General features: G+C 39.1%; 1 protein-coding gene across 1 annotated transcript in view; it reads left to right on the forward strand.

Annotated features, from left to right (window-relative positions):
* The window catches only part of LOC129742247 (tyrosine-protein phosphatase Lar), a 740,954-nt gene that overhangs the window by 612,496 nt on the left and 112,902 nt on the right, over window positions 1-15,556 (forward strand). Inside the window, exons 16-17 of the mRNA XM_055734122.1 lie at window positions 29-165; window positions 7,610-7,906. Of these exons, the coding sequence (XP_055590097.1) occupies window positions 29-165; window positions 7,610-7,906 (434 nt within the window). The remainder of the gene's footprint in view (window positions 1-28; window positions 166-7,609; window positions 7,907-15,556) is intronic.

The raw sequence follows: 15,556 nt of genomic DNA on the forward strand, positions 1-15,556 counted from the left end.
AACCTCCACTCTCTTTCCTCAATTACAGGCGTATTCCGAACACCGAAACCTATACCTTGAGCAGCTTGTATCCGGACACCCTGTACTACTTTTGGCTGGCAGCCCGATCTCAGAGGGGCGAAGGTGCAACAACTCCTCCGATCCCAGTTCGAACCAAACAATACGGTAAGTTTTCAATTTTAATACATTTTGAAAAAAAAAACATGTTATTTTTCTACTCGGTCCCACCGACTCAGAGTTGGCTGGCGACCATTTTAGGCTATAAGACATTTTGATTTTTGCGATCAAACAATAGACTTAAGTCATTGATAAGCAATTTAAGGTGTGGGATATATTATAATCAGTTTTCAAGTTTGGAAACAAACTTTTTTTGTCACGAGAATCGTGAAAACGGGATTTTTTTTATTGATAAAGAACAAAATCACCGATGACAAGCTCCGAAGCAGAACACGAGCTACAATTACATAATCAGCTCCCAAACCTCGTAAAGTTGAAATTGGTTTTAATTTCCATCAGTTATTAGTTACCAAAGTTTCTACCCCTGCATTTCAAATCCGCTACCATCAGCTTCATTGAGTTCGATTGGTTTTCGTTGAAAATTGGTTCGTTTCAGTAAGTTCGATTATTGCATTTTACTCAAAATCATTCTCGTTTGGAGTTTCGACATTTTTTGCATTTATTTTTCTCTGGAGTGAGCGACTGTGAGAGTTGTAAGAGATCGATGCCGTGGAGCGAGTGTACGTTTTGCTTTATTTCGATTGTGTTTTTCTTTTTTTTCCCCCGAAAACAAACTTTCGGATCATTCGCACTTCCCCCTTTTTCTGACCATAAGATTCCAAACCCATCTCTGAACCCATCATTTGATCTTACCGTGAAAGTTTGAATGTTTTATTACAGTGGCAATTGTTTTTCCTGATTTACTACCCATTCACCAAATTGCATGCCCTGTATTTCAATTTTTCAAAACACCTCTCTATCTCGCTATGCCGGATTCAATGTTGGTCTTGCGTTATTAGTTACTTTTTTCTTCTGAGTTTAGCAATCCTCAAAAGAGAAAAAAGGAGAACCCGTTTTTATTTTCCCTATTCGATCTGTTCTGGCTTCAAACCTTTGGCTTCGCTTAAGTTCGGTAAACTTTGTTTTTTTTTTTAAATATTTTTCAGTTTGTACAATCAGCGAAGCGCAATGACTGTATTTTGCACCACCTGCCTCTTTCGATTTTCACTTTAGTTTTTGATCCACCAGAACCACCTTGTTGCATCCCCCAATTGATGAGCACTGATTGTGTAAAGCACCATGCAACTACAAAAAAAAAAAAGAAATCCACCACTTCTTTTTCTTCTCGTACTAAGTTCGAAAACTGCACCGTAGCTAAATTTGCCAATGAACCAAAAAAAAAAAAACAATTATTTTTGCGTTTAGATTGTAATTTTTGAATTTTGATTTGTGGTAAATTGCACCAGGATGTAATCGATCAAAAGCTTGTATATGAAGCAAGTGTAGGTAAAAATGCGTACCGAGTTTCGAAAATTTCGTGGGTTCCGGGCGAGTATTTTTTTTCTTAAGTTGGTATTACGGTGATTAAGTTATAATTTATTTGCCAGTTTATAACTCAAAATATTTTTAATAACACAGCTGAGAGTTTTAAAGTTTTATAAAAAACTCAACCTCCTTTCTTACAATATTCTTGTCCTCCACCAGAGTAATGTCGATGGGAATCATGTCCGCAATGACAAAGCTGCATCTGATGAGAAGGTCCTCCGGAAATGTGCTCTGTTGTTCGGATCTTTAGCGCTCTACCTCAAGAGCGGAGCTTCAAGCCACTTCTCCATATTGCAATTCTCCATTGCTGTGCTATCAAGGATAAGTCTCTTGCTACACTTTAGAACATGACAGTTCAGCATAATCCAGGTCATCGATGACCTTTGACGCACTTCGCAACGGTATTCGATATGCGCCCCTGAATTTGAGTGCTGATCAACCAATACTCCGAGATATTTTAGTTGCTGTTCCGAAGATGTAGTGTGTCCTTCATTTGCGGCACAGCTTTTTTGTTGGTCACGAGTAGTGATTCAGTTTAATGGTGAGCTATCTGAAAATAAACTCCTTCCATCGAGATGCCTAACGTGAATGGCTCATATTAAATGGCCGGTGATGGCCGTGAATGGCCGGTATTGAGGGCCAATCTACCCGTGGATATTCCCAGTTAGTGGAATAATCCTTTCCCAACGATTTCTTATACTCGCAGCTTTGATCGTTGGGAACCGCACTTCTTGGATATTCCCCGATGGTGGAGCACCTTACGCACGAACGCGGTGTATCCACGGCATCCGCTTCGCAGAGGATGTTGCCTTAACGTTGCAGCTTCAAACCGTAGGGTCGGTCGCACACTATTTGACAGCCCCCCGTCGATCAGGTCAGTCTACTCCGACCGTTGTGCGGTCTTCTTGTATCCCTTTGGCTGGACTCGCGCCTGTCACGGCACACATTCAGGACTTTGAACGCTACAACTCAGATGTTTCTTTTCCTTGACAACGTCCTACACCGACTCGAGAGGCTCGACCGGCATCGAAAACCTCTCTACCCGTGGCTATCCCCCGATACTGGTTTACTCACTTCCAACGTGGTCCGCTACGAGGAAGCTATAGTCTTATCCCGCAGTTTCCCCCTTAGAAAGCGGCACTACTCGGATACCCCCCGACATTGGGGTATCCTTCACCCGTTCGCGCGCCCATGACCTCCGCTACGCAGAATATGATGCTTTATCTTTGTAGCTTCGTTCAAGGGACCGGGCGCACACTAATCAGATGATCCCGGCGATGGAGTCATCTTACACCGTTCGCGGACTGCCGTTAACCCCAGCTCCTCTGCAGGGCAGACATGATCCGGGGGAACCCATCGCTGCCCGCATGCCAAGTGTTGTAGTCCGTACACATCCTCTGCACTACGTTGTCTACAGTCGAGTCGATCACACAGACGGCAACTATGTTGGTACGTACCGCACCAAACTTGGGACAGGAAAACCACGTGTTAGGGTGTTTCCTTTTCGTCACCACAATCTGAGCAATATGTCAAAGCCACATGTCCGAACCAGTAGTAGTACTTCATGAAGCATCCATAACCAGTCAGGAATTGCGTCATATGGAAGTCCACTTCACCGTGCCTTATTCCGATCCAGTACTTGATTTGCGGGATCAATTAATGGGTCCACCTTCCTCTCGCTGAGCTGTCCCACAGCTGCTGCCAGTTGGACATCGAGTCTTCATGGGCGAGATCTCGTACTTTGGGCGTGTCTTTATTGTCGTAACCGTTGACATCCTCCTTTAACAAAGCCCAGATGGGCATGAAGCCTGCCAATACGCAGACGGCTTCGGACGAGATTGTCTGGTATACAATGGTTCATCAACCGATAACGCTGCTAAGTCTCTACAGATAACACGCTATCCTCTGTGTCTGCCTCCAGGCCGCCGCTCCATACCGCAAGATTGACGTGATCACACTTGACAGTATCCTCCTCTACCTACTTCTCTCTTCTCTCTTACACACGTAGTTGACATTACTCGTGAAGCTGAGTGTGTACTAAATTGCACGTTTGGACACAATATCACTCGGTCCAACTGCAATGGTACCTGTTTGGGGTGAGATCAGGTTAGTGATCAGCACCATTTCGGTTTTGTGGTGAGCTAGATGCAGGCTTTTGGAGTGCATTCAGTTTTCCACTGCCTGGATAGCTACTGTGACAAGTAGTTGTACCTTCGCTGTCGAGAAGCCTCTCCCCAAGAGGACTACATCGTCCGCAAATCCTACGAGTTCAGCTCCCGATATGGGAGACTCATTCGTAAAAGCTCGTCGGACGTGATGTTCTACAGGACCGGGCCAAGTATTGATCCCCTGTAGCACACCCACCGAAACTTTTTGTGTCCGTATGTCCTCACCGGTCATATACTGTAGTTGACGATTGTGGAAATAACTTTTCACAAGCCTATACAGATATGCCAGGACCAAGGTTGATAAATTTCAGTCAATTTCGTTTGACCCGACCAACGTCTAGTAGTCAATGTTATCGAAAGAATATCATAGTCATCTACGAGTTGAATGACCAAGCTGCAATGTCGATCAGGCAGCAATGTCAATATTGAATGACATTTTTTGTGCTCCACTCGCATCACACATACGGTCATCTTTCTATTTCATTTTCTGGCTGTTTTGGGAGGGAATTTACGTTATAGATTGCGCAACATTTGAAAAAATTTAGCTGTAGGCCGTAAGAAGAAAAAAGTCGTAGCAAGCATGATGTCGTTCATTCAACTTGGACATGACATTGTAAGCATATGTCGCTGACCAAGAATCAGTATCGCATGACATAGACATACAAAGCAGTATCAAAGTCGGCTGACATTGGCTGTCTGACACTGATAATTTGCAGCTCTGGCCCAGGACCCTTATTTGGATGAGCGACGATGCAATCGCTGTCCAACTGACACTGTTGAAGGCGTTCTTCACATCCAGAGTGACCACCGTGCAAAAGCGGAGCCCTCTCCTCTTGGTTAGCCTGACTCTGTCCGCTACCTCGATGACCGAGCGGATGTCATCTACAGTGCTGCAACCTCGACGGAAACCAAATTATTTCTCCGAGAGTCCGCCCTCGCTTTCAGTGTATCTCTGAAGTCGGTTCTGAATCACCTTCTCCAGGACCTTACCCGCTGTATCCAGTAGACAGATCGGCCGATACGCCGATGGGTCTCCTGGACGCTTACCCGGTTTTGGCAGAAGGAAGAGTTTCTGCCGTTTCCACGAGTCAGGGAACACCCGTTCCGTCACGTATCGTTGCAATGATGACCAGAATATTTCGGGAAACTCTTCAATCGGGGTCTTCACTGCGACGTTTGGAATGCCGTCCTATCCGGGGGTCTTCCCTGGTTGGAGAGACTTGACGATTTCAGGAAGTTCATCCACCGTAATCGTCTCCTCTATGCTGGTGTCTCAGTCGTACGGGACTGTTGGCCAGCGGGTAACATCGTGTTGTGGGAACAACTCGTTGATGATCACTCTCAGTTTGTCTGGGCACGTTTCAGGTGGCGCACCCTTACTTTTCGTTTTGGCCATGACTATCCGATAGGCCCCATGGACAGTCGTTGGCATCTCAGCATAGTTGAATCTCAGTATAGTTGATAGAATTGTGCCCTCTTGCTTGCATTGATGGCCCAGCGAAGGGCCGATCTCGCGTTGTGAAGAGTGGCCTAAGCTCTTGGGTCTTTGCGTTCTGCATCCTGTGTCTTACACTATGGCAGTCGACACGCAAATGATTTCCCCCGTCCTCCAGTAGACGGGTGGCCTAGTGTCTTCACGCTTGGCTCTTCTCGTCATCGCAGCATCGCAAGCGCGAGCTAATACACTCGTCAGTTCCTCAGCGAACAGGTTATCCAGGTTCCTCCCCCAATGCAACACCTCGACGAAGACGTTCTGGTCGAATTATGTTGTCTTCCAGAGGTGTTCACCTGTCCTAAGCTCACGTGTACCAGTAGTACTATCCGCGTACTTGAGCCTAACCGATAGCGGATCGCTATGTGTGTAGGCCTCGCTAACCATCCAATCGCACACCAACCCCAGGCTACCAAAGGTAATATCTATGATGGAGTCGCTCCCGTTCCAGTGGTAGATTCTGGTATTAGCAACTTTCTTCAGGTCTTCATTTAGTCTTGTCAAGTCTTCTAGTAGGATTTAACCTCTGGAGTTTGGGAGAGGGCTACCCAATTCCTCGTCCCACGCTCGAAAGACTTTAACTATAACAATGAGGTTTCTCTCCGTAAGCACCTCTACAATCTTATCTACCATAGTACCGAACCTCTCCAAGGACCATCTTGGGGGAGCACAGCAGCTACAGATATAGATCCCGGTACCTTAGGCTATCACCATGCCTTCGTTTTCAGTCGCCGCCACATTTACCCATATTTCGGCCAGTTTGACGTCATCAGTCACCCAATTAATGCCATCCGAAGCTCTACGATATGGGTCTGCCACGCAATGTCCAACATTACCTCAACTATCTGCAGCAACAGCTCGTGTGCTGTGTAGCAGTGTTTGAGGTTAAGTTGGACGATTTCTATGCTCTTGGGGCCCAGGGTGGTACCACCTGCGGGACACCTAGGATTGCCAGCAGCGTAATCTCCAGCGTAGACAGGGTATTTTACAGACTTTTTGCAGTTTGCCGACTTGTGGGCGGTTTCGCTGCAGCGTCAGCATATGTCACTTCTGTGTGCCCAGTGCAGTCGAGCTCCGTGCACTTAAAGCACATGTCCGGTTGCTGGGCGATGGATACCTGACAGATAGACCATCCCACCTTTAGCCGCCCAAACTTAAGTGCTGCGTTTGCTGATGCAACCGGAAGCTTCACCAGCCTGACCTGCACTCCAGATATGGGACGGCCATTCCTCATACGAACTGACATCTGGTCCTCCTCTGTTGGAACCTCGTCCAGGATTTTAATCCGAACGGTTACTTTTTGACAGAAGGCCCGTACCTCGGCCTTGTCACCAAGAACTTCGACCGCCTTAACCATGAAGGTTCCTCTGGAGTTTCCCACGCCACGCTTAAGTTTCAGGATCATCTCGCCGGTGCGGGTCCGACGGATTTTCCGGACGTTATTGCCGAGATCGTCGAGGTTCACGTTTGTATGCATCTGTCTTAGGACATCTGCGTAAGTGCCCTCGGCTGTCTATACGACAATCGCCTCTACCCTCTCCCTGACGCGACGTTTGCATCGTTGGGGCCTGGATTTGGCTTTTTTCGTCTTCGCATCCATGGGCCTCCTCTTTTTGCGCAGGGCGGCAGAACCTAGTGTCCACCTCGAACTGTCGTTAAATTATCCTTCCATAGAGGGAAGGATAGTTTAACGAGCGCTTGTGCGCTCCAAGGCAAACTCAATGACAAAACCACTATAAGCCTAACCTTTTGTCATTACGAGTCAAAGCCTGAACGTTCCTCTAACGACTCGAGAACCGACATGATTTCTCCTTTAAGGAATTGTGATCCGATCCTTACTCGCATTCGCTAGAGGTTAACGTATATCTCTCTGCTGCTCAACTCAAATTACGATTTCTCTCACTGTGATGTGGTTGCAATCAATGATGGCGGGCATTAAAATTAATCTTCAGGGTTCTTGTTGCAAACATTGAACAATACCCAGTGATAACCTCAGGGTTTTTGAGCTTCACCTAATTTTATAGAACTGAGAAATTGGAGGTCATTACTGTCAGCAATTCTGATTTGTAAATTAATTATTTTTTAATATCTATGTACATTCATTTTTCCATATATTTTTCTTTAAGTATACATTTAGTTCATATTTTGTTTTGAAGCTAGTTAAATTTAATTTAATTTAAGTGCTTAATTTTCCCATTATTTATTTTTCTTTATTTTCTTTTCATTTCTTTTTCATGTGTTGATGCTTTTACGCGTAATTTGTTTTGGGTATCGCATTGAAATTTGCACATTGTAATTCCAAATAAAAAAAATCTATCGCTAAATAATTCGCCCAAAACTCTCGCACGAAACAAACAAAAAAATGAACCAAAAATGGTTCCAAAACAAAAACATCAAAATAATGTAGTCCCGGGAGCGCCGCCACGTAATATTTCCGTCGAAGCGACCAGCCCGACCACAATCAACGTGTCCTGGCTTCCGCCACCGGTAGAACGTTCCAACGGCCCGATCGTCTACTACAAAGTGTTCTTCGTCGAGGATGGCCGCCCAGATTCGGAAGCAACGGTCACAACCCTGAACTCTACCGCGCTCCTCCTGGACGAACTCAAACGCTGGACAGAGTACAAGGTCTGGGTATTGGCCGGAACATCCGTGGGCGATGGGCCTCGATCCTATCCGGTCACCGTTAGAACTCACGAAGACGGTATGTACAGTTTGGCACCATTATCTCTCTATCTATCTCTCTGTTTCACTCACTCTTGTTCTCACCACTAACACCAATACCAAACCCACCACCACTACAACTACTACTCGTGCAATTGGAAGCTTTCATTTTGGACACCGACCAACAAACTGTTTCTGATCGTAAAAAAAACAACAAAAATCATCATACCACCACATTAAACCGGATCCATCACACATACATAAGTCCTGGAAACTGACAAAACTAACCAGCTGATCACCATCCAACCACACAAAATCAACAATAAACCGCTAACAAATTCCCCAACTAATCGAAATAAGTTTTGTTTTTTGATAATCGCAGCCAGTATTCGACCAAACTACTGATAACTAACCTAACTTTTTGTATTTTGAAGGTTTTTAATCAGAATAATTGCGTTTTTGTCTTTCCCTCAACCATATCAATGAGCAACCCCCTGAAGAAAAAAAAATACTAACCATAAACATGTCCCCCAAACATTTTTTTGATGTGCAACTTGAAAGCGAACAAAACAAATCCGTTTTTTAATCCTTTTGAAAATGCCAAAACAATGAACCCATAACAAGCAGCGAGGAACTAACCGAATTTTTGCTTTTTGAATAGCCGTCCAATTAACGAAGCCGTGAACAAAAAAAAAAAAAAGAATCACCAAACCGGACACATTTTATCCCGTGGACCGTATTGTTTTTGGTCATCGTTTTCAATTTCTGTGTATTCTTTTGTTTATTAACCGATGGAGACTACTCCATATACCATACATTTGGCGACCGTGCCAGAAGCGAAGGCGCGATTTTTGCAACCATTTCGAGGGACCACCTCATCCTTTGTCGTCGTCGTCGTAGTTGTTTTTTTTTCGGTTTAAACTCTTGTTTTTCAACTGTAGCCATTATTCGTTACATTTGTTGTTGGTACGGTTTTTTTTTTGGTTTGGTTTTTGTTGCTGCCGGGAGAAAAACAACAACACACACATACTCGTGTGTGTGTGTTTACAACAATGGTAGATTTTTGCATACTTAATTTATCACACAAAAGCGCCGGAAGAAAAACGTCGAACATATGTAAATTTCTCGGAACGGTGCCAAACCTGGAGCGACCCCAGGAATATTCCTAGAAAACCGGGTGCAAGTACCTAGACGAGAAACATGATCAGTTTGTGGGCAAGAGTGCTTGTGTGTGTGTATGAGTGAGTGTATGTGAGTGCAAAACATTTCCCCGGAAGGTATGCTTTTTTGACCCGGGTAAACAAGGATTTTTTATTCGTTTTAGTTTTGAATATGGAAAAACTTGGTGCTTTTTATGCAAAGATATGTATGTGCATTTATGTGGGTGGGTGGACGGCAGGAAACCTCGACATGGGAGAAAATTCTGCGGTGGAGAGTTATGGATCGGCAACAGCCCAAGATGGTGGCTGCAGCAACGGTGGGACAGTGGGTTTCGTGGGTACCCAAGTAACACAGATTAAGCCAACTAGCATTGGAAAATTTGACTATACTTTTATCATGGCATTATAACCGTTTTATTATAGTCATGGAAAATGCTTAGATTCTTGATTAAACTAGTTGTTTCCAGGGAGCTCTGCAAACGCTAATAAAGCTTTTACTAAATATATCTACTGTTTAAATCGTTTCGAAGCAGTTCTGAATGCTCTTTTAAAACTGCAATAAAACATAAACCAAGAAGTTTGCTCCAAGCGTTTTTTTTGCATGTTTTATAAAGGCACGCAGTGCTTGATTCGTAAACCTTAATAAAAATATATAACAGTTCTCGATCAAGATATCAAACCAGGACACGTTCAGGCTAGATTGCACATATTTGATTTTAAATTCTTTTTTTACACAGTTTTGATAAGTCATGGGTGTTGTTTTTGAGTTTACAATATTAGAATCGAAAGGATGGGCCCAACTATAAGGAGGAATAATTTGTTGCTTGACGCCATCATTAATCCAAGATGGAGGCTTCCGCTTTTCTTTTCCAAGCTATAAATAACTGATCTAAATCTTTTGAAACATGGGTGAAAGAGCTAAAAAATAAGAAGTCAATCTTGAAATCCAAGATGGCCACTTGCGCTAAGCTTTTAAAGTGCTATGAATCATTGAAAATCGTAGGAAAATCCTACAATATGAGTTTTGAGTAAAATGGCTTAACAAGAAGAAGTCGAATGTCAAATGCTGAAAATGTTTAAAAATCGCATAAAACCCCCCGGAATATGGGAATAAGTTGAAAGGGCTCAACGAGTAGAAGTCATATTTCGCAATCTGACGTCATCTTGAAATGAAAGAAGGCAACTTGCGCTTAACTTTTGAAAATGCTATGAATCATTGAAAATCGCACGAAAATTCCACAATATGGGTATTGAGTGAAAAAGCTTCCTGATGAGTATTTGTTGAAAGCGATGAACGAGTAGAAGACAAATTTCGCTATTAGACGTCATCCTGAAACCCAAGATGGCGGCTTCCACTGAACTTTGAAATAATTTTAGTCACTGAAAATCACATGAATTTCCCACATTATGGGTATTGGGTGAAATTGCTAAATGAGTACAGGTCAAATTTCACTATCCAACGCCATCTTGAAATCCAAGATGGTGGTTTTCGCTGAACTTTTAAATGCCGTGAATGACTTAAAATCACATGAAGCCCTTACAATATGGGTATTTGGTGAAAGGGCTAAACGAGAAGAAGAAGTCGAATTTGCTATTCTGACGCCATGCTGAAATCCAAGATGGCGGCTTCCACTGAACTTTAAAATGCTGTGAATCATTGAAAAACGCATGAAACAACCACAATATATGGTGAAAGGGCCCAACGACTCTAAATCGCTCTAATAAATAAAACTAAATCAAACAAGATTAACAATATAACAGGAAAAAAAATACAAAGCAAAGTTTAACATGACTTGTTGAAATCAGATACAACAAGATCAAACTAGGTCAAGATTAAAATGAAGCTTCTTCAATATAAAACAAATTTGAACAAGATAAAACATGACAAAACTAGAGGATTGAAAATAAAACTGGCCTGAACAAAAGCAAACAAGAAATAGAGTAGACATAATGAAATAAATCCATGACAAACAAGATGAAACATGTTTTTTTAATGAATTCGTTTATTTGATACGGCTCGTATCGCTGGTTTTAAGGAGAAAACTCTGGTAATTGTAACTCGTTTCGAGTAAAACAGCCATCTTGAACTGTAAATATTTCATATCCAAGCTTGTAGTAAAATCGGGAGGCTCAAGGATTTGTTTTGGATACTGTTCTCTGTTACGGTTGATCCGAAATTTCCGCAGAGTCTCTTAAGTCACCATTCCGGTCCATATTTCTGTCAAGCGAAGCCACGTCTGAATCAATTGACCACCCAAGAGTGGTTTAGATAGAAAGCGGGAATGCCTAGGATCTTATTTTGACATGTTCGCAAATCGTCTTATTTCGAGAAGATCGTGTAAAAAGTAGTATAAAATAAAACCGCGTAAAAAAAACTTTCCAAAAAAAAAATCCAGTGTAGGACTTACAATTCTTTACTTTAAACTAACATATTTGAGGAAAAAATAAGAAAAGGGAAGAGAATGAAACATGGTTCAAACAGAAAAACATGATAAAAAAGACAAAACAATTTTTTTTTCTTTTTTTTTTGTTTCGATTATAGTCGTTTTACTATCTTTATGGCATTCGCGACTTTATCAACGTTGCAGTTGACGGATCGTTATTGAAAAACTTATACGGTACAACTATGTTCGATGTTTACTCTTGGGCTCGAACTCGTGGACATCGACTCAGGAGACAACAGACTTGCCCACTGAGCTATATCACAAGCCACAGAAAAAAAAACAGATAAAAAGATTAAATAAGGCAAAATAATTGTAAAACAGAAATAAACAAGCTGAGACAAGGTGAATCTTTCTGAAAAAAGACAGAAACATTTAAAATCAAGATAAAACAACCCAAAATAAAACTAACTAAAATATATAAAACAAACTAAATATAAAAACATATAAAACAACATCAAAAGACAATATAAATACATAAGTAAAAAAATTATAAAAAAAGCATTCAAAAGGTAACGAAGCTAAGCTCCATTTTGGATGAACCTGTTTTTTTTTGTCATTTTTTAACTTCTTTTATCTTGTTTTCTTCAATATTTGTCTAGTTTTATTTTATCTTGCATTGTAATATTTTATATTCGTTTGTATTTTAAGCATTCATTGAACTTGTTTCGTCTAGTTTGATATTGTTTTATTAAATCTTTTTTTTCCATCTAGTTTTGTCTTGTTTACTCTTGTGTTTTTTTGTTTTATTCAAAATCGTGATTTAATTTGTATTATCCGGTCCGATCTTGTTTTATTTTGTAAAATCCTGTTTTATTTTTCTTATGAAGTTTTCAATTGTTTTCTATTAAGAGTGTCCTACCCGGAATTTCCCGACCGGCAATTTCCGGAAATAAAAAAAATCGGGAATTCACGAAATGCAAAAGTATTCCGGGAATTCTCGAAGCCTACGAAAAGTGCAAAAACACCTAAAATTGATAAGATCTTAATTGGAAAGTGGATCACATTGTACAAGGAAAATGATAGTTCTACTGTAAGGTATGGCTAAGATTTAATTTTTTTTTTTCATAAAATTGAATTGGAGTTTTTTTAATTTTTTTCGTTCGAAAACTTAGTATAAAATACAAAAACGACAAGAGCCTATAAAACCAAACAATTTTAATAAAGAAACGCTACGAAAAGCCTCTGTATGTTCCATTTTGCAACACTCATCAATTATTTTGAAATTCTGTTTCGCAAACTGTTGAATTTAGCAAAATTATCGGCAAAGAATTGACTTATGTTGAAATAAAAGTATTGTTATCTTTAAATTTAATGAAAAGAATTAAATGAAGTCTAGCAACCCAACTTCTATCGATAGTGATAAATATTTCTTATTTCAAATTCTTGCAGCAAGAATCAGTCAAGTTTGTTGTTAAAGTAACTAATTTAAGGGTCTTAGGTTTTATAATTGCTAGTTGAATTTTTTAAGCATTCAAAAAGTTTGAAATGTTTTGTTGAGTGTTGAAATCTTCAATTTCAATCCCGATCCCGAGAATTCCCGGGAAAAGGATCACCAATTTTAGCATTCCAGGGAATCGGGAAATTTGCCGATCCTTTTCTCGGGAATTCTCGGGATCCTGGGATAAATTTCAATCAATGATTTTAACAATCGAAACTCTATTTATATTGTACTATTTTTTCATTATCTTTTACTTTGATTTATCTGGTTTTATTTTATTTGATCTGGTTTTACTAAAATGAATCTTTTTTTTCTGGTTAGTCTTTATGAATAAAATTTCAATTACTTTTGTCTTGTTCGACTTCGTTCACCTTTTTTGCTTTGGTTTATCTGGCTTTGTGTTATTTAACCTTTCGTTTCATAAAGTAACAAACTTCCAACAATAAATGTATAAAAAAAGTGAAAAATCGTATTTAATTTTAATTTTTTTTTCTTGATGAACGCATAATTTTCAACTGTTTAAATTATTTTTAAGGGAAAAAAAATCCTGAAATGAAGAGTTAGTTTAGGGTGTTTTATATTTGATCTTATTCTACTTTATTTTATTTTGGTACGTCTTGGTTTGTCATTTTCTATGATTATTTTCATATTATTAGTTATTTAATTATGTTGTTTTTTTTATTTATCATGATGAATCTTGTTTAATCCAGTTTCATTTAAACGCACCTTTATCTTAGTAGTTTCTTCTTGTCTTGTTTTTATTTGTTGATTTTTTTTTTGTTTTTAACTTTTACTTCGTTAATTTTTTTAATTTTCTTTTCCTCGCTTTTCTCAATTCTATTCAGTTTGTTTGTTTTTTTTTGCAACTATTTTTCAACTATTTTCTCAATTATTTATCAAGATCCATCATGATAAATCAAAACAAAACAAGATAAATCTATATAAAATAATATGAAAATAAACATAGAAAAAATGACTAAACTAGACGTACCTAAATAAAATAAAGTAGAATAAGATCAAATATAAAAGACATAAAATAAAACAACAAAAATCCAGATTAACCAAGGCAAAAGAGATGATCGAGGTTAAACAAGACAAAAGTAATTAAAATAAAATTTATAAAGATTAACCAGAATAGGAAAGATAAATTGTACTAAAATAAGGTTGCCAGATTGCCCGGTTTGATCCGGGTTTTCCCGGTTATTCAATGTAAAATTTGAGAAAAGTCCGGTCCGGCCCGGTTGCCCTAATTTTATTTAATCCCGGATTTGGCCGGGTTTGTTTTCATTCTCATTCTCAAATCCTACTGAAAAAAAAAACAAATTTTGTTGTAAATTGTTTTTAATTTATGCGCCTAAACGAAATTTTTCGAACCAGTTGCATGAAAATAATCTTGAACGGTTTTTGAAAGTCTTAAATACAATATTTAATCTGCTAATACAGTTTAATGGAAAAATTGTCTTTTTTAAGTATTTTTTAAATTTTCGACGAGTAACTCCTAGGATTTGACCAAATTTGCCCGGATATTGCCCGATTTTTGGTCGACAATTTTGAAATCAAATGCCCGAATTTAGCCAAGCTTTTTAGATAAAATAGCCCGGATTGTCCGGGCCGGATACATGCTTAAAAAAACTGGCAACCTTATACTAAAACCAGGTCAAAAAAAACAACACTGTAGGGGTTGAATGTGATTTTCAGTCGTCTTCATAATTTTAAAGTTTAGCGGAAGTCGCGACCTTGGAGTTCAAGAAATTAAATATTTAAAGGCCTATTTTCAGACTGTTCCATAAAGTTTGCGACGTCCTTATGCTATGTATCACAATTATATTTATTGAAAAATGTTTTTCGAGAAATATTTTTTATTATATTTTTTCCCATAAAAATGAATATTTGATCAAAATTTCCTTATTCTAAAGATTTTACGAGACGCATTTTTTTAAAGATACTATTTTATACATATTTTACTTAAAATCTTAACATACATTAGAAAAGATATTCATTATATGGTTGAAACATAGTTTTTTTTGTAATTTTTTTCCAAGATCATATCTCAATAATGCGATCATCAACTTTCATCGTTGCAGGGAGAAATAAAAAAAAATGGAGAACTCACTGACTCGAAAAATAAAAACAAAAATGGCTAACATGTTTTATTAAAGCTTTTCAAAAGCTTTGGTAATAAAGATAAAAATAAAGATAAAAAAAAAGTCATGATGACGTTTCTAGAATAGGGCTAAATAGCCAGATTTAAGCTTTATTAGAATGTATAGAATGCGCTTCAGATTTTTATGAAGATTAACCCTATAGTCCCAACGAAGTTGTGCTGACCATAATAAAGCTAAAATTGTTACTTGAGTGATCTTATTGTCCCTCAGTTTTAGTAATGTAGACCCGTATTACTGTTTTGGATATGAAATCCGAACCCCTAAACTACATATATCTACCTGTTGATATCCTCCAAAACTCTGCTATCAGATGCTTATAAAAACTTTTGGTTATGATTTTTGTGGTCTTCAGAATCCGACCGAAAAAAAATCAAAGAATCTTGAAAAAGTGAGTGTATTGAAACTAATATAATTCATTTTGATGGAATAATATTTGAAAATTTTTGGTTGATATGAATTAACGATATCTAGAGCTCATATTTG

Source organism: Uranotaenia lowii, chromosome 2 (genome assembly GCF_029784155.1).
Source record: "Uranotaenia lowii strain MFRU-FL chromosome 2, ASM2978415v1, whole genome shotgun sequence".
Lineage (NCBI taxonomy): Eukaryota > Metazoa > Arthropoda > Insecta > Diptera > Culicidae > Uranotaenia > Uranotaenia lowii.